Source organism: Melozone crissalis, unplaced genomic scaffold, assembly GCF_028551555.1.
Source record: "Melozone crissalis strain CALT ecotype California unplaced genomic scaffold, PUWL_Pcris_2 ptg000016l_1, whole genome shotgun sequence".
In the NCBI taxonomy this organism is placed as follows: domain Eukaryota; kingdom Metazoa; phylum Chordata; class Aves; order Passeriformes; family Passerellidae; genus Melozone; species Melozone crissalis.
The window spans coordinates 45,798,275-45,818,640 of record NW_026535794.1 but is presented as its reverse complement, the minus strand read 5'-3'; the positions used below and the strand labels follow the sequence as shown (position 1 = coordinate 45,818,640).

The 20,366-nt window shown below is 35.4% G+C and overlaps 1 protein-coding gene across 1 annotated transcript in view; it reads right to left on the bottom strand.

Annotated features, from left to right (window-relative positions):
- The window catches only part of ULK4 (unc-51 like kinase 4), a 211,241-nt gene that overhangs the window by 81,208 nt on the left and 109,667 nt on the right, over positions 1-20,366 (bottom strand). The window contains exon 32 of the mRNA XM_054274292.1: positions 6,960-7,065. Within this exon, the coding sequence (XP_054130267.1) occupies positions 6,960-7,065 (106 nt within the window). The remainder of the gene's footprint in view (positions 1-6,959; positions 7,066-20,366) is intronic.

Sequence of the window (20,366 nt, the reverse complement as noted above, 5' to 3'; positions counted from 1 at the left end):
TGGTGGTTGGTCAGTGCACCTGGGCACTCCCTGGCTCATTGCTGCCAATGCTGCTCACCTGACCCACACAGCTGCAGCCCACTGGGGACGAGGCTTGGCCACAGCCCCACTCCCAATTACCACAAACTGTGTATCTACAATACTTCTATATTGTATCCTCTAAAACTTCTGCAGGAGACTCCTAAGAAAAAATAGAAGCTTGTAAGGAATTAGTAAATTACTTCAGAACCAGTCTGAATGTATCTGACTGTGTTTCTTCACAGGCTAAGTCTGTGTGTTTTATTTGTTGTTGCTTAAAGTAAAATGCCCTTTAAAAAAAAAGCAATGTACTCTATACAATTCTTTCAGAACTGCCTTTTCCTTGAAAGCAGACTTCTTCTGTGACTAATCCATGTTCCTCTTCTTGATCACCATCTTAAGAGATAGTTAAATTCTTCCACCTTGGAAGAAAATGCTGCAACTTTGAAGCCAGCTACTCCAAAAACTCAATTTTACCCCTAAAATCCAAGTCACATGTAATGACACACCAATGCCTTCTCAGTGTTGCACTGTAGTTCAGACCAATGCATAGGTGGATGCGGCAGGGAGGAAGATCTGGGTTATCAATTTACTGCAGTCTATTTTTTTTATTGTCTAATTGTCTAATTTCATGAACACTGGTGATGTAGCATGTAACGAGAGCTGGCTAAGAAGCTACAAACTGCTCTTTAAAAGTGTTCTATTGGAACCATGATCAAACATCTTTTGGAGACTGAAGCTGAAGTCAAACTATCCCTGAAGAAATGAAAGGTAGAAGAATATCCTCCTAAGGTTTAGGTAAGTTAGAAATGTTTGGAGTCTATCTAGAGAGCTCAGAATTCATAGTCATCATTATGGTAGTAATAACTATTACTTTGTAAAGATCTGGGCATTGAAAAGATATTTTTTCCTTTTTTTTTCAAGAAAAAGGTTGAAATTGGATGTTGGTCTCATGAGTGTCATATTTTGGATATGCAGGTATTTAACAGACTTTAACAATACAATACACAAAGACATCTGAAATCTGATTAATCCCTTGACATTTGACTAAAAGTCAAAGCAGCAGACCACAAGATGAATAAGGATACTTCAGAATGAAAGCTGATCTTTCTTTCATGAGGTGTAAATGAGTTATGATCCTCTGACTACAAACTTTATTGCAGATCTGTTCTTTTTAATAACTGTCCATGCTTTAAGCACCTAGCATGCTTTCTTAGTATGATATTGAATATTATGACTGCTGTAGCTGACATTCTACACTTCCACCAAAAGTCCTTAGGAATTCCAGATTTTACACAAACTGCTTAAAGAGCCATGTACTACTAATAGTGGTCACATTTTCACACAACTCAAAGACTACTTTTATTGCACTAAACCCCATAATACCCCTTTTACTTTAGTTTTTTTGAGATTCAACATCATTTAGGCATATAATTTAGGATTTTCTCTTTCCTATATTGGAAACTTGTTTTTAACATCGAGATAAACATCTCTGCTTGTACTCTGTTAGTGGTAGTTACTTCAGTATGGTAGCCAAACACAAGATCACAGCAGTGCAGTCTGGGAAAGGCAATTCAATTCAACATGACTATACTGAACTTTTTATATAAATCATCTCCTTACACAACCATCATAAAAAAATTGGTCACTGATTTATGGAGTACAATGGGATTCAGAAAAGCTAAAAATGTAAACTCACTCATAAGTAATACTGGGCTGAAAACAGTTTACTACATCAGCCTTGAATAACAGTGGAAACTTGGAATTACTTGTGAAACATGCTGAAAATAGCTTTTTATATAAACATAATAAATTTGATGCATTATCAAGAATAAATAGCTGCATACAGACTATCAGAAGTTATCCACTGCAGCCTATAAGATTTATTTTCTAACAAGATGTTTTGTTCTTTTCTTCAGAATGAAGATCCTTGCAAAGCAATTAAAGTCTTTGAAAGACATTTCTCTGCAATCTAACATGATATACTCAAACTCTTCCTATAAACAAAGTGATGCAACAGTTAGAATGAAGACATTTCTTGCCTTTGAATACCACCCATGGATAAGCCATACTCAGAGTTGGAAAGCACTGCTCACTAGACAACGATTCAACTTTTTCTGGTTTTAATTTTTACGAACTATGTGAAAAACAAACCAAAACCCCCCAAAAATCACAAGTAAAGAAAAAAAGCAACAAAGAGACGGAACTGAAAGCAAAAGAAAAAGTTTATACATCTGTTAATTGTACTTGAGTATAAGAGTTTCACTACATTAAGTGCTGTGGTGCACTTGGCTATTTATTAATCATCACATCCACATAATGAAGCAGCCTTGCAGGCTCACACCACTCACTTATCAAGCAGCCAACCCTGACTTCATGGTTTGTCTTATGTATAAATTGGTCAGTATGTCAGTGCTTCTCACTAGACACATCTAAGAGAGACAATGTCTTTTCAGTAGACTGCTCTAGTGCCTGTCTATAGAAACAGATTATCAACCATTGTGCTCCTACAACACCTGCTTAGGAACTCAATCTTAGCATCTAGAACAAGGTTTTCATTTTGGAGTCAACAAATGTCAACCCTTTTAATAAGACAGGCACAAAGTAATATACAGCTGTTTTTTTCATGAGCAGTAGAACTAAAAATACCTGTCTTCATTCAGATCTGCATCCTGTATCTCTGCCTACCTCTATGCCAGTTAAGTCACCATCCTCCATACTGATGACTCCCTGCCCCTGATTCTGGAACCTTGGTGCTGTTTTGTTCTATGTCACCCAACTATAAGCACACCCTCCAGCATGAGTTGTTCCCATGCACTGACTGAGCCTGTGGGATCAGGGTTTCATGGGTACCCTCCTCAGGCATTGACCAACACACCATTAAACTCAGTGGTTACAAACCCAAAACAGAGACTGCAGGCATCCTAGAAAGAAAATGGGAAGTGAATACTGAAAAGGCCACAGTGACATATTAATTAATAGATCTTTACAGTACGTAATGTATAAGTACGTATCTATATTTTGTACATGTCATGTATAGCACTATTCTATTTGCTGTATGCTAGTGAAGAATATTTAATTAATAAGGCTTCTGTCTTTCTCTAAATTATGGCATTAACTTGGGTCTCTGTCATCAGATAATGATTATTATAGATTGAATACATATTTGGACCTCTGCGCTCTCTCAAGTGAAGTTAAAATTGCCCAGTATCAAAAGATGGGGAAAGGGAAGAAAGAAAGATTGGCAGCCAGAAGCCACGACAGAGGAAGAGAGGGTAAGTGTCACTCTCTTAGAAGACCTTCCTGAAAATGACCACAATTGTCTTGGCTTTTTAATATCTTTCCTTAACTATTCACAAGGGACCCTATATTAATCCTACTCGCCTTATTGAATTCCAGTCTCAGTAATTAAACTGAATCATAGTATTCTCCTCTGATTATTAAGTTGAAATTGTCATTAATGTTAACAGAACAAATGTTTAATAGCTGATAACACAAGTACAGGCCATTTTTAATTCCCTCTGTGACTTCAGTTGCATATGTTATTCTCCATTTCACCTTTAAACACATTAAGTGGTTATCAGTACATGTCTGATGTATTTTAACACAAAAGGACAGTTCAGGGAAGAAAGAAATTAATACCAGGCAATCCACCTTCCATGAAAGTTGCTGAAATACACAACCATATCACTTTTTAATAACAGGAAATCACAGAAGCAGTAATGCAGAAAGTGCCATCATGCAAGATTTCCTTGAGAAAGGGAAAAGTTCAACATGCAAGCTACAGCCCTTTAAAAAAAACTATCACCTCATACAACTCCTTTGAGCAAGTGAGAGTTCTGAAGGCTAACAGTCACAAAAAGAAACAGTGACATGGGTCTCTAAATGATCTGTCTGCAAAAATACAGCTTCTTGGCAGCTGAAGAAAGGCATGCACAAAATTGGAAAGAAATCTTCATTGCTAATGCCTTGACTTTTAGATACAAAAATCTCGACAGGACTGACCATCTAACCTGAGCTCCTTCTAATGTTCAGCAAGTATCTATGGTTTGTAATTTCTGAAGCTCCATATATACATGAATTAATTATCACACTGTAAAGGGGAAATAAGGGAAAGTAATGAAATTATGAAATTGACCATAATACTTTGTCTTCAGCCTTTTTTTTTAACACAGGAGAACAGCTCATGAATGTTGAATACCTTCATTAACAATACAGACACTGTGTTAATAGGATGTATTAACATGCATGTTCAGCAAGTTTACAGATGACATTGAAGTGAAGAAAGCAGCTGATGTGATGAAGGACTGATGGATTCAGAAAGAACTCAAGAAGCTGAAGAGCTCCAAAAAAAGGCTGCCAGAAACCTTTTTAAGTTTAACAAAGGCAAATACAAAGCTCTGTACTCGGAAAGGAATACATTCATATAATAGTACAGGCAGAGTCTGAAAACACACACATCATGTGGCCCACTCTCCTAAACATCTTGGTTGCCCTTCTCTGGACTTGCTCCTGCTTGTCAATGTCTTTCTTATAGTTTGGAGCTCAAAACTAGACACTACAATGAATGGAGGAGAACAGCCACTTTCCTCAATCTTTCAGTTTTTCTTTCTCATCACAGACCTCTTTTGCCTTAATGGCTGCAAATGCACACTACTGACTCATGTTCAACTTTTCTACTTGGACTCCAGGATATTTTTCTGCAAGAGGAAGCTTAGTTTTCAATTTACTAGATTGCATTCTTCTCCATCACACAAAAGTAATTCAAAAACGAGAAGTTAAATGCCAAAGATAAGGTAGCAGAAGTTTAAGGTGTTTTTCTTATGTGAACACTGTATATTTACAGGCAGTAATGCAAACGATATAAAGCCCTTCAATTTGCACAGAATAACTTCTCTCCCCTTTCAATTCAAAGAAAATCTAAGAGTCTGCAATTAAAGGATCAATATTCTCATAACATCTTTGGCAAACCAAATTTTAGAAGTTCTTTACTTGACAATTAGGCCCTAAATCAATAAAGCACTGGCCAAAATCCAGGTTTCCAGTACTCTGAAGATTAGACAGTGGGGAAAAGGGATGAGAGAAGATGGGGACATTTGACTTGAGCTAAATTATTTTTGGCTTCTGTGCTGCTTTCTCCAGTGTGGTTGCTGAAGTTCAGTGAGCCCAAGTTAGTGTTATCTAATCAGTATTAGTCTGAAAATATTACTGGAGTCATTAGGACATAGCACAAGAAAAAGACTTCAATAATATTTCTATCCTGCTTCCTTAATTTGGAAACTAGCATGACTGAAGAGATGCATTTTATTTTTGGAGCAGATGAAAAGTGAAAGAGCACAGACATACTACCAGCAGCATAAAAAGCACACAGGAGTCTGCTCTGTAGGACAATAAAGAAGAGATATTTAGGGAATGGAGGCATTTCTGCCATGCTGTTAAACAGTTTTGCACCTAATTTGCTACACAGAAAGGCAGAGGTGTATTACTTTAAGCAAGGCATGCCAATTATGTGGTTACAGTGCTTGTGGGACTTGAACAAACTTCTTCGCATTATGCAGTTTTAACAAGTTACCCTGCTGCAGCTCAGGTCAATGCCAACTTAGGATTTTGCCTGACAGAGAGCAGCTATGCCTAAAGATAGTAAAAGCAGCACATCCATCTCAATCCCAAGAAACCCCAAGCAGTTCTAAGTGTGATAGGCAGTTTGGTGAGAAATAACCAAAGAATCAGAACCCTATTAACCAGCCCTTTCCAAATTAGCCATACTATTCCATTTTTTCTCCTTTTTTGTTTTCTCCTGGTTCTGTTCTCCACTAATATATCATTAACTTCAGAGTTAATCTGTTTGCAACAGAGGAGAGGAATATGTTATTTAGCAACAGTGTCAAGTTCCAGTTTGTCTCCTGAATAATGGCATTGCCCATCCAATGCCTTAAGACTAGAAAGGTTCAGGAATTCATCTCTCTTGCTCTCTGGGTCAGTGTTTAAACTACTATGCTAATTATGAAGATGAGGACATGATTCCTACTACCTACCTTGATGGATTCATAGGCTGGTACGTGTACCAACAAACAGTACAAATGGTAACATAGACCTGTGTTGCTAGATGTCACTCACCCATTAATGATAAACAGAAATGCTATCAAAATGTATGTCTTAAACAAGGTTGTAATTTATATAGAGTTCCAATAGTAGAAACCTTTTCTTCAGAACCAATTTCTAAATAAAAGAAGCTTACATAATAAAATGCAGTTAAATGAATAATGGAATCATAGAACAGTTTGGGTTGGAAAGAACCTTTGAATGTCTTCAGCTAGATGAGGTTGCTCTGAGCCCTGTCCAACTTGACCTTGAACACTCTCACAGATGTGTTCAAGGCATCCAATCACTCTCCAGGCAACTTGTGCCAGTGTCATATTACCCAACGTAGGTGGTAAGCATTTCATGAAGACATGCAATGGTTTGTAAACTAAGAGTTTATAGTCAGCTTGGGTTCCACCCCATTGCTCTACATCATTGGACTGGAACAGAAGCTATTTCTTAAAAGTGTGCACAAATATTGTTCAGCTTATCCTTTCACAGGTTTAACTAGTGAGAAAAGGAAGAATTTGCAGAAGTGTCTCTACACTCTGCAGTGTTATGGTTACTACTCTAGTCCATTACTTTTTTCCCAAGCCATTCTTCACAGGCATAATGTAATTTTCAGTTAGTAATTCTTTTGTAAGCACATTTTCCTGGAAGAACAACTTTCTAAAAGTTAAATTTGTAATCAAATCAGTAAGGAAGGAAGAGGAAGTGATGAGGAGGACATCAGCTACCATGTGATTATCTAACAACTACTACAAAATCTAAATAGATAAAAGCCAGTTTCACACAGTGCCAGACACTACACACTGGGAAACGTCTGAGAATAAAGGAGAATAAAGATAAAGGTGACATACCTTCTTGAAAGAGTGGAATCATGTTCACACTTTTGTTAGCAACAATATTATTCAGTAAGACAATTACAGTTTGCATTGTATTCCCAAGTATACTGTCCTGGTATCTCTGGAAAAACAAAACAGTACAAAAAATATAAAAATCCAGTAATTCTTTTGCAAGGTTAGAAGACTATTACCTTAAAAAATATGGTAATATAAAACTAGTACTTTCTCAATCTGTTAAAATTCAACATTTAAATACTATAAAACTAGGCAAATATCTTAGATAACATCCATTTCAGGGACCCTGCTCTACAACATTAGACCAAAACTTCTCCTATGTTCTTTTAAACTAAACCAATTCTAGATTTAAAATGTTAGGACTTTTCAAAATGGCATAGAACTTTATCAATCTCATCTCTATATATTCAGAACCAGAAATATTTCCCTTTGAATATTTCTTTTATTAATGGCATTATTGTTACTCTTTTCAGTCTCAGGTTGATAACCCCACCATAAGTCTATTTGCTGCTTTTCTTTGTATACATTCATAATTTCACAGACATATTAAAGACCTATGAATGTATTGAAATGCAGGACTTTTTTAATGTCTTATGTTTGAAGATTGCTTCAGTGATTTTTCACAATTGTTGAGACTACACTGAGCAGAGGAAGGCACCAAGGTTTTTAAAGAAATTTATTTTCTTGTGTTATATTCACTACACTTGCACACTCAGGCTGAAAAGGATAGATAAGGCAATGCAACCAATATGCATTTATATACACACGAGGGACAGTAATAACTAAGATAACTTCCAAGAACCCAAAATAGGAAAAAACCCTGACAAATCTCAGTTTAGATCTAAATATAAGCCTGAGTACTCTTCAAATCTTCCTAGAAGTTTCAGGAAATATTTTGTCCAATTTTCAGACTCAAAGTCAAATGTATATATATACATCCAAAGTGAAAATAACAACTAAGAAAAAATTGTCATGTTTCATGCATCATAGGTCTCTCACATGCACTTAGGTAACTTTCATGCATCCCTTTCCATCAAATCTCTCAGTATATTGGTATTGCTCAACTACTTCACTGCTACAGAATGCATCATTTATTAGGGTCCACCTCTTGTCTGACAATTGAAAAAAATTTAAATTTGAACATGATGAAACTTGTCTGAAGTTAAGCATTTCAGATGGCAAAAATCACTTCAGCTCTTGAATACAGTCAAAGGAATACTTCCTGTTTCTGCACTGAAAAAATACAATGCATTATTTCCTACAAATACTAGGCAATATATATATATATACAAGTATAATACATTAACAGAAAATTAAATACATAAACATACACAGACTTCTATTCAACATCACATTATATGAATTTTCTATTCACAATAAAGTGCTCTAAAATACATCATAAGAAGAGACAAGGAAGAGTGCCTCACAGCCTTTTAAAGGACTTTAGTTTCTTACCCAAGCCATATATATATATATATATATATATATATATATATATATATATATATCTCCAAGAGCTCTTAAATTCTATTTAGTTTATATAGCATTTTGAGATGTTATTTATGATTTCCATAAAGAACATAATAAATATCTGTTCCTCTGAAGGTTTGAAATACAGCCTGATAAATTCAAAAGCAAAGTTGGAAAGTATAAACATCAGATTGCTCAAAGGTAAGGTAACCAGTACAGGAAACAGACACCATAAAGCCATGGTACTAAAAGTAAATTTGAATTTAGTTTCCTACAGATATCTGAAATAGAAGAAAAACATTATTTTCAAAAGATAAAGTGTTTATCTGGTAGTCTATCATCACAATATCTTATTAATTCTCCTAAAGAACGCCTAGAAAACAAGACATTAAACAGCAAGAATTACTATTTCCACTACTGAGGATAGTGATAGATACACTAAAAACATAAAATAACAAAAGCAAAAAATATCCCCAGATGTCAAAACGAGATCTCACTCAAGTATTTTCTCTGCAGATATAATATTTCTATTACTGCTTCATATATTTGAAGTAAACACCTTCTAGTAAAATTCCCCTTTCAGATATGCAGTTAGAAGAGAAGCTGTTAGTTGCTTATGATAACAATCTTTCACATTTACCAGGTTAGTAACATTTCAGTGAAGCCATTTTTGCTTTTAATGGACATCAATTGTGCTTTGCAACCCTCTGCTGAACAACCAGCACTGATGTTTTCTACTTATATCAAAGCACAAATAACAAAACTTATCTTACCCTAAATACATACAAATTAGAATTCAAGATGCAATGTAGATATCTTGAGGAAGGAAAATGGTATCTTAATGAATTAAATAATCATACAAATGGTATACTCAGCTGTACTACTAGTGGTTTAACATATGTTCCATGATGGGTTTTGACAAGATACTAGGTTCCAAGAAGCTACAGGTATGCTTTACTTATCTAAGCCATCACTGATTGCTGTTAGACTCAATTTTAGAGGTTTATATAAAAATATTTAACTTCATAATCTATCAAGGAGTAAAGCTGATCTAATTTGTGTGCACAGCACCACTGACTGTGGACATTTAATGAACAGTGCACTTGACAGCTTTAATAAAACATAGCATTTGCCAGCAGAGATAATTAGAATTGAAGCAGTAAAATTCTAGTGTTTGGCAACACAGATGAAACAACTTCATTAAAATGTACAGCTTCAGCGAATGAAAGGCAGGAAAGCACTGGACCCTGAAGAATCAGCCTTCTTAAAAATAATTGCTTCAGTGCTTAAAAAGGACAGCTATGAAATACCAAGGGCATAACAAGGAAATACTAGTATTAAAAAAAAAGAAATCACAGAAGATAAATCAAGCTTTTCTAATAGGACTGAACTGTATTTAGGCCATTAAACTTTTCATTCTAATTTTGAAGGGTTGTACTTTCACAAAAGAAATCAGCTGAGGTATTTATTTAAACCAGTTAGGTAAAAAGGTGTGAATTAGCAAAGATGGAGTAGGAATCTCGGCAAGACACTACGGCTAAAGCTGCCTTTTCTCTTCCTTTAAGGGGATTAGAACTTAGAACAGTACTAGGCAAACTACAGTATTTTAATTACACTTTAGATAACAAAAGAGATTGCACTTGTGATAAGAGGTTTGCAATTTGGGAGACTTCACATACATGTCTGCTACTTATGTATCTAAGAACCCAGAAGAGAAAGCCCTAAATGCTACGTTTACAGATGGGCTGTAATTAAACTTTATTCTACATACCACAGTACTCCTGCTCATTCAAAATAATCAGAGTGATTAAACTTTACACTCTCCTTCTCAAGCTTATATACGATCTATGAACACAAGTTAGGTAAGGAAGGGAACATAAGGATATAGAGGCTTGATTTTTCATACACTAAATCCATTGAAAGAAGACAATTATAGAAATTAACCATATTCAAATAAAGTTATTAAAATATGCCATTCTTATCTAATGATTCTTTGTCACAGTATAGTTGAGATGAAATAAACCAAAACATTGATGCTTAACAAGGACATATTTACAGGAACATAGTTTAAGATTGCCTTCAATCTAGCGTATTTTGATTTGCTATTACTTTATGAAATACAGAATTAGAAACTTTGGTTAATTTAATCTCTAACTTTAATCTCTAATTTTTGTGGCCTTTGATTCATAAGACCAGTTATGCACAAACTGAAAGCATATAATATGGATCTCTAACATTAAGGTAATCCTATTTTCCATATTAATTATCTAAATCAGCAGTAAGAACAGTCATATCTCTTGCGGCTCTGCTTTTCAAAAATCAGACTTTTTCAAAAGTACAGTTCTACCAGAACTAATATTTCTGAATATTTCCCTCTGAGTATGGTCACGCAAAAAGGAGCAACTAATCTGACAACCAATATCTAGAATGATCACGCTTTTCAGATGTATCACAATGGTAACATATTCAGTTCACATACAAAGATTTTTAGTCCTGGAGCTTTCACAGAAATTCCTCCTGGAATATTGAAAAAAAAAAAGAGCATCTGCATTCTTAGTCAATACGTGCTTAGGAAAAGTCAATTGATTATAGGGGAAAAGTAGTGATTTTGAAGCATTAACTAAGGAGAAAGAAAATCATTAATAAACACCTAGAATGTCAAGCATCAACCAACAGAAAACAGTAGAATTAGTCTTACATTTTGTTCTAATACCCACTGCAGGAGGCAATGCAAAATTTCACAATTTTACATTCACCGTTACAGATGAATCGCAAAGCAATTCAGCAGCAGCTTTTAAAATAGAGTAACATTTCCTCTTTCTACAAAATTGCACCTAAATTTCTGGCAGCAATGAAACCTCAAAGCTTATCCTTTTGCTAAAAGCTTTAATGAAAGAACTCAACTCTCATGGAAAATTTTCTTTACTGTCAACAGAGGGAGTCTGAGTAGGCTCCTCTCTCAAGCAGAGTCAGGCTTCTTCACAGAGAGGATGCTCAGACTCAATTTCATACAAAAACAAACTTCCCCATTACCTAGAAAAAGGTAGTCAAACAAATTACCTTTCTGAGGATTAAAGCTATTCATTCTGATTAACACTGAGGTTTCCTAAAAAGAAAAATTTGCGTACAACTGAGCAGACAGTATGGGAAAAAAAATCTATAAAGATATCCCACTCTGGAGAATTCCAGTATTCTGGAAGAATTTGCACTGATATGCTCTGAAGCAATGAAACTCTACAAGTTTCATTTCATTCAATAGATACTACCACAGCAGTAACTTCATATTTAGACTCAAGTCTGGAGATGCTGTGGAAAGTCTCAAGTAGCTGTGAAGCATTTGAACTGCAAACTCACTTGGGAGCTGCATTCAAACATTATGCCAAAAGCTACCATACCAAAATATTCACTTATCAGACTTGAATTTCCAGCATTCATGAAAAGCTACTTCTTCAAGAACTCAGAATGACAGACAACAATCAGTGGACATTTTTTTTTCTGCTTGGATTTTGCTTTGATGCAAAAGACACTTTGCCACCACAAGGAAAGAAGTCTCTTATACTCTGTTCATTAATCCACCATCAGCTGTTAAGAAATGGGTCTCTGTCTCTTCTCCCTCAGAACCTGCTCCCATATCCATAGCTAACTACTTGCTAAAGCAGTATTTAAAAGCAAAAACTGATACTGACTCAGTTTCCGCTGCCTACTGAGGGGTGCAAGATCGGGATTGAAAAGCTTTTCCTGACATTTTCCATAACTGAAAAAAAAATCCTGACCAAAAAAAAAAACCAAGAGAGGAAAAGCTATGCTTTTACAAGGAAGTAAAAGAGATAGAAAAAAATATCCATTGTCCCTCTTAATCTCAAATTGAATGTTTTATTCTTTGTCCTCAGACTCGCTTAAAATCCAGCAATGTTGGTGAAAAAGATGTTGAATGAGAAGCCACAGGCTGACAAAGAAGTACAGGGAAATGGAACCTGTCTAAATGAGGAAAGGATGCTTTTCTCTACTGCAATTTAGTTGGATTGAGAGATATATTAAAGCCGCCAAAAGGGACAGGAAAAACACATTTACGTGTTAAATATCTTTGACTATATGCCTTGCTTTACGTGTTCTACCCTCAAAATACTATTTAGTTTGAAGAGCATTGCTTTTTCCCACACACTCACATTTACTCAATCCGTAATTACAACAGAGAAAGCTGATAACAAGTTTATCAAGTTACATTAAACTTGAAAACAATGAAGGGCTGTTAAATGAAAAGGAAACGTTTGCTGAATCTTCTGTTGCTAGAATCATGGTTTAGTCTGATTACATTTGGCACCTTCAAAATACATCATTCCTTAATTTCTATTATTACTTATTTTAGGGATTATTTAAGTAGCTGATTACTAGTCTGAAAGACATTAGGAAATTCTCTTTATAATTTATATATTTTTTTTTAAAGTCACTCTGTACATTTCATTTGTAGACACCTGTTCATAGAGATTTCGTATGTTCCCAAGAGACATGTATTTAGAAAACAAGCATACTCAACTACCAGGCTCTAGCAGCTATCAATCTATTCAGCTCAAAGTACACATCCTAGTGTGCATGGGTGTCCTAGGAAACTCATCTTCCAGCCTTTCCCCACTCAAGGTACTCCTAGGGTAGCTACACCTGTTAGTTGATACCTAGGCACCAAATCACATGGCAGGAAACAGGGGGGCACTAACAATATTGCTCAGTGAACAGACTGGCAGAAATGCTGGAAAGTAACACAGCCAGCATTATTATCCCATGAGAGAGGGGGCATTTCTTTCATATTTCTGTCCTGGGCTTAGGCAGACAAGCAATTATGCTCTACACCAACTATATTCCTACTAGGACCCTACGCAGTCAAGGCAAGAGAAACTATGAACTGATTGCTGCAAATGAAAACTCTACATTGCAAAACACTGTGTTTATTAGGTGTAAAAAAATTATTAAATAAGCCTATTAATGACTACAGTGGTTTTTTTGTGGTGCTATATTCAATAAATATTATCTCTTAAACAATAAGTTTGTTTGCTTAGTAGTGAAATTCATGTGTACTCTAAAGAAATATTATAGGGAGATTTTACTTGGCATGATTTTTCTGTGATTAATATCCATGGTCAGGATGAGACAATTCATGATTGATTCAACACTTAAATTTCAACAATTTTAAAATCACTAGTCTTGTCCCTTCCTTCTGACACTGAAGAAGATTACAGAATTATCTCCTCCATTTTAGCATTTTTGTTTCCAGATGACTAAACACTGAAAAAAAGTATAGTAGACTAATGTACGTGTTGGGTTTGTTGGTTTGGAGGTTTTTTGATCAGTTAATTAAGGACCATGGGCACGAATAAATCTTTACCATAATCACATTATTAAATACTTGAAAACCCAGAAAACAAAAAAACATTTTTAGTATGTTACACTATCTTTGTGAACTAGAGGAATGGAGTTTATGAGCAAACTATCTCTATAAAGTTTCTTCTTCCATAAATTAGTGGTATATAATCTTTATTCTCAATTCTATCTCCAGTTAATGTTCCTGATAAACAGTATGTGTATTACACAAACACACTTTCATATCCATGCATCACATTGTTATCTTGGCATTTATTCAAGATCTTGAAGATGAATGTATTTTCTTCTTATGCCAGGCTATGGATACGAATTCCAAGAATAAAAGGAGCTGAAGTGGATCCAGTGGTCTGAACAGAACTGAACTGTGATAGTGGAGCAAGGTTAGAATTCAGAATAGTCTTAAATCTGTGTGTGCACCACAGTGATTAAAACTCTCCTGAATGTAAGTGGATTTGATACACATATTAAAGCTAAATAAGACTTGAAGCATTTGCTATATCTCTTAATGTCAGCTTACAAACATAAGTATTTTTACAGTCCAGGCCTAAAAAAGGCAGTGTTTATGCAGCCATCAAAAGCTTCATCACTTTCAGAGGAAATGGGAAATGAGTCTGGTATTAAGAGTCATGTTTGTACATTTGGAAAGAGCAGTTTGTGTTCACAGCCAGAGAACTTCTCAACTGGAACAAACAATGATAATAAAAAAAAGATAGCAAAAGGAAGTACAGTTTCTTTTTCTATGTAAATACTAGAAACACTCTTTCTCTTTCAGACACAACAGGAAGGAAATTTACTGTTATCCAAAAATCTCCCACAGACATACAAACCACTGATGAGCTTAACTTGGTGTCCAACAAACAAGCCACAAATCCCATTCCCTAATTAAATTCTGTGCATGATTAACATAATTTTGCTTTATTACTGTTCACCAGAAGGAACAGGATGTAGTCAAGATGAAAAATTTAAAAGAACAAGTAAATTAATCTAGAGACTAGAGAGAATTTCAAGGTTAAATGACAATACTTTCTCCTTGCTTAAATTTTTCCAAGATACTGCTGCAGTTTCCAGACTCTACAGAGTTTGCTTTTATATTAGCTATGCCTGTGGCACCAGAACCAAAGACAGCATATGTATCTTGGTTATGTTGGTCTGGGACAGAAATAGCATTTTTTCATTACATTGTGATTTTTATTTTTTTATTTGTTTTCTTCCTGCTTTGCATTTAATTCTTATTTTATCTCTACCTGTGACCTTAGAAAAAGTGAACATAAAGTTCACTTTAATAGGTCATATTTCAAATACATACATTTCAGAAATATACTTATGAAGTGACAGCCCCATTTTATCTCTATAAAATACTAACAGCATAATGCAATGTCAGTCACAGGAATTAATGTCTTCCAGCCACTGGAATTCACTGATATTGAAAGACAGCTGTTCCCTTAGCCAGCAACAGACTGATGATGCTAGGCCACAGAACAGCATCTGAAAGTGAACTGACGGAGAAAGAAATGACAGCTAACAAGAATAGCAATAATAGTAATTATTATTACTCAAAATATACTTGCAATCTGAGTTTTATAATTAATTTTTATGTCCTAATAGATTATTATTATTGTGAATTTAAGATGGGATTTAAGTAAAAGAGAAAAGATATAGATTGCATATAAGGAAGAAATTATTTGCAGCAAGGGTGCTGAGACACTGGCACAGGCTTCCTAGAAAAGTTATAGATGCCCCATCCCTCTAACTGTTCCAGGCCTGGCTGGACAGGGCTTTGAGCAAACTGGTCCAGTGAATGACATCCCTGCCCAGGGCATCTCTTCCTAGGAACCAGATGATAGTTAAAGATTCCTTCCAACCCAAACTATTCTGTGGTTCTTTGATTTAGTTCTTATTACTCAGAATATTAAACTAAGACAAAAAATAGTAATAGCTTCACTGAGAATATAAACAAGAATATAGCAAAATTAATTTTGGACTAGCCTGAGCCTTGCTCCCATAGTGGCAGTCTCAATAGCACCAGGCAGTAGACAGCTTGAAAAATTTACGGTCACTCAGCACAACAGGGTCACCTGATACCCCTCAGATACTCCCTGAAGCACTCTTGCCTGGCACCAAGCACCACTTCTGAAAACTCTTACTCTCACCTATTCTAAAGTCAATTCTTACATTGCAAAGAAGAGCAACTGCACAACTTACAATTAAAAGCTTAACTCACATCTAGAAGAACATAAGGAAAGGAAACAAATTCTGCTTCTCATAAGCATTTGCAAAACAGTATCAGATGCTATGACTTGAAAAAAGTATACCTCTTACTGTTAAATATTATATAATATTTAATTTATTACATTTTCATCAGAGATTAACAGATGGTTCAAAGACAGAATCAGAAATGGCTAAGTTCAGCAAAATAGGAGGCTCTCCTAAGCAAGTTCTACATCTTTCTCAAAGACAGAGGAAGTTACACTGCATTCTCTTATTACAATTATTAAGAATATATTGAACAGCATTTTTCTTTTTGCACATCTTTCCAGGGTAATCTTCAAATAATTTATTATAGTTCTCTTCACAGCCTCACCCCACTCTTTCCCTAAGTCATTTCTATTTAAATAACCACATACCGATTCAAGAAATCAACTTTAGGAATACAGGTTTGAAAATTGCTATAGTTCATTAAAATAGATTCCCCTTAATGACAGATATATTTCAGTCATCAATATGTAGGGCATAGGTTCAATTCAAAACTTCCTGATTTTCCTCGATGTTAAGGCAATTATTGCCTGGAAACACAGGAGATTCCAGAGCCTTCAGAGCGTAACAAAGTGCCTTCAACCCTCTAAAGAGTGAAGGTTTTTTGTCCTTCGTATACCTTCATTTCAGTGGTAAACAGGCACTAAATGATTATGAGGGAACTTATATCTATTGCTTTATAAGGATGACAGGATCCATTAAATATGTATATACAGACACATGAACATACACATTTGTTTTCTTATATAGTATTTCAACTATGACACAAAATTCAAATGAGAGTATTCTAGCAATGCTGAAAAAATCAATGACTTGAGACTCTATGCTGTTTCAGAATGGAGCTGGACTTTCAATTTTCTTAAATATTTAAGACTTCAAACAAACATTCCCAGTGTGCACTGACACACTCACTAGGTTATCACACCACCTGTATCCCACAGTAGTTTGCTATCTTACAAGAAATGTAGAGGACTTCAGTTCTTTCATTTCTACTCATTTTTACTGAAAGTCCAGATCATCAGTAGACTCTGTGACAAGGAAAAGTTAATATATACAAACTGAAGCAACTTCAGTGGGAGATGGTGAAAGATGTTCATAAAACATCTTGCTTAGTAGTCAAAATATTTAGTTTGAGCTTCAGAAACCCAGAGTCAGCCGTTTCCTCTAGGGTGATTTTGAACTTAGATCTGCACATGGGCCCTTCCCCTAAAGTATTCCTGATTGACATGCCACTGGCTACCCTGAAATCTGCCTTCCTCCTCTACCTCCCATTCAACTGTGGGCAGAAAATTCATCCTGAACAAAAGAAGCCTTTCTCAGTGAAACATGCATCCAACTTGGAATAACATAATGAAATCCTGAAATAACCCCTATATTTCCTCCCCCAAACAACTGGAATCCTGAAAAGAAATGGGCCATGATCACAGAATCACAGAACACTCAGAGGTAAAAAAGACCCACAAGGATCATTGAGTCCAACTCTGAAGTGAATGGCCCATATAGGGTTCAGCCCCACAACCTTGGTGCTCTTACCCACTGAGCTGATCAGCAAGGTTCTGCTGCCCTACCCAAGTTGTCTACCAGCAAAGAACAGCTTTATTCTCATATGAATTGATAGCCTGAAAAGGAGTTGGATTTTTTTAGATCAAAGTAGCATTTTGATGCTATGGGAGAGTCATAAAATATCATTGAGAACTAAATTTAATAACACTAGAGGCTAGACAGAAATTTAGCCCATATGTGGTGGCACACAATGTGGCATTGCACTGTAAAAAGAAAGAATAAAGAAAAATAATAAAAAAAACCCCAAAACCCAACTAAAAATCCCCCCAAAAAACCAAACCAAAAAAAGCCCACAAAAACCCAAAGAATTGTACCACTGGATTAAGACAGCATAGAAACATACTTTATATGAAGAAATTAAAATATGAACTTTGTTAGAACACAGAAGCGTAGTAATAACTAAATTAACATTTTTAATTACTCATAATAGGCCACCTCACAATTATTAGGTAGCTATATTAGTCTTTTACTTCATTCCATTCAATCTATACTCCCTGAACAGTTATTCATATTGAAAAATGTGTACAATAGATGTGAGGGAATAAAAGGATCAAAGAGGAAAACAGCTAAAATATAGCTGAAAAGCTGGTAACAGAAATTTTACAAAAGCCAGGGAGAGGAGACTAGAGTATCATGAGCCATTTTCATATCCTAATGGAACATGCAAGTTTCAGTCTGTTACTAAGAGTGGGTCCATGGCAAAGAGCCCAAATGAGGTCTGAAAAAGCATAATGTACCTTTAATGATTGAAATAGCAAGAAAATTAAATCTAATCATGTTTCATTAAGCATACTTTAGCTCCCATTTTTACTAAATTATTCTATTATGATTTCCCAACTGTCTGTTGAAATAACCTTTTACAGCAATCTAATTCACCATCATAAACAAGTCTCATTTCTCACAATGAAGCCCCCTGGGATTAGTGAGAGGAGATGGAAAATCTAAACCTTGCCAATCCTGCAGCCACTAAGGTAACCACTCAGGGAGACAAAGATTTTTGTTTTCCTATTTGTGGCTGAGATCATTAAGATATAATTAGAAATGTATTCATGAGTATCAGAGCGTCTGTTATGGAGATACCATTCACACAACAAGCATCCTCTATACTAGTCTTTAAAAAGCACAGGAGCAGGCATAATCCCCACTTCACTCTCTGGAGAGTTCTGCATTAAATGGACTGCATTAGACATCCCTCTCACTCCCTGCTTTTTAATGGAACCTTATACATGCATGCAGTATTTTCTCAGACTCCATTGTTACCATCAGAACTGCTGGTCTGTTTGCTTTCAGCAATATGCTCCTGCAGAGCCATCCAGATGTGAGCCCTAAAGATAGCTACGTGCAGGGAATTTAAATCCTGCTCCAGAACTTGACACAGGGCAAGCAAATGTAGAACTTGAGAATATACAGTCAGAAATGGATTGTTTACAGAATAATCCCTGGCTCTCTGCAGCAGTGAAAGGAGCTATCAGCCCTCATCCACATCCTTTCTGCTTTAGTCAAACAAATGAAATATGCACCAAGGAGAAATATTGCACTTCACTCCAATAAGTAACTGTAAGAAATCTGTGTTTCCTCTGTAAAGACCTTAATTATTACTAAACTTCATATCAAATAACATGACAGCAACAGAAAATTAAAAGGAATGTCACCCACCAAACAGTGCTTAAGTATCTGCCACAGGGATCAATTTAGGGCCCCCAGATAAACTGCAGAATGTAAACTGTCAGTCACCATATTTAGCATCATAATGTTTGAACAGGTTATCTTATTTGGTAGTCAGGATTTTGAAAGGAACCCATTATATAAAATAGAAAGAAAAGGAGTTGTAGGGCACAACTTTGCTTCCTGTACCCATAGGAACAGTAAGAAATACTTGATCAAAACATCCAATGGGCAGAAACTGAACCCTGTAATATAAACAGGGGATTCAAAAGAGAAATCTGAAAGAAAAAAAAAATTACCAAAATTTCAGCTGAGTCTTTGAAATTATGCTCCATTCTAATTGTAATTAGAAAGTTACAGTGGGTAAACTAAGATTGTGTAATGGTAGGCTTAATCTTTTTGCATACATATGGCTAATGAATCTACCTTAGCAAAGTAATGATTTTTAAGCTTGCCTATAAAACTGTTTACAAAACAAAATATATTTCAAACCTAAACACTTACTACAATGAGTAAATGGCTACAGGTAAAAACAAAGTAAAAAGTAGAATATTAAGATTTAAATTGTTTTGCTTTGTGGAAGACTGACATTCTAAAATCTAATTATCACCCTGCAATACAAACTCTTCAGGAAAACATTACCACAAGGAATGCATAAAGAATACATGACTGAGGCCAAACGAGACAAATTTCTAGATAAATGATCAGAGTTCAGATGCATAATGTGGAAACCTCTGCCAGCCAAAAACCATTCACAGACATTCAATATTCTTTTACAAACTCTATTGTGAAGCACACAATAGTTCAGTACCTTACTCATCAGAATGCAGCTGGTCAATACAGGTATAGTCAGCAACTGCTACATTCTTATGCCAATATTTATTTAGATGAGATTAAGAGATGTACCTCAGCTGTTTGACAGAACTGTGATAATGCCACAGTAAAATTCTGGTCACAAGATCAATAAATCTTACTCTGAAAAACATGCATCCCAGATTTAATTCAATATATATTTTTCCTTAAATGCCTTCTCTTTGCCTTGACATTTACATTAGCAGGAACAATTTATTAGCAATTTGCTCT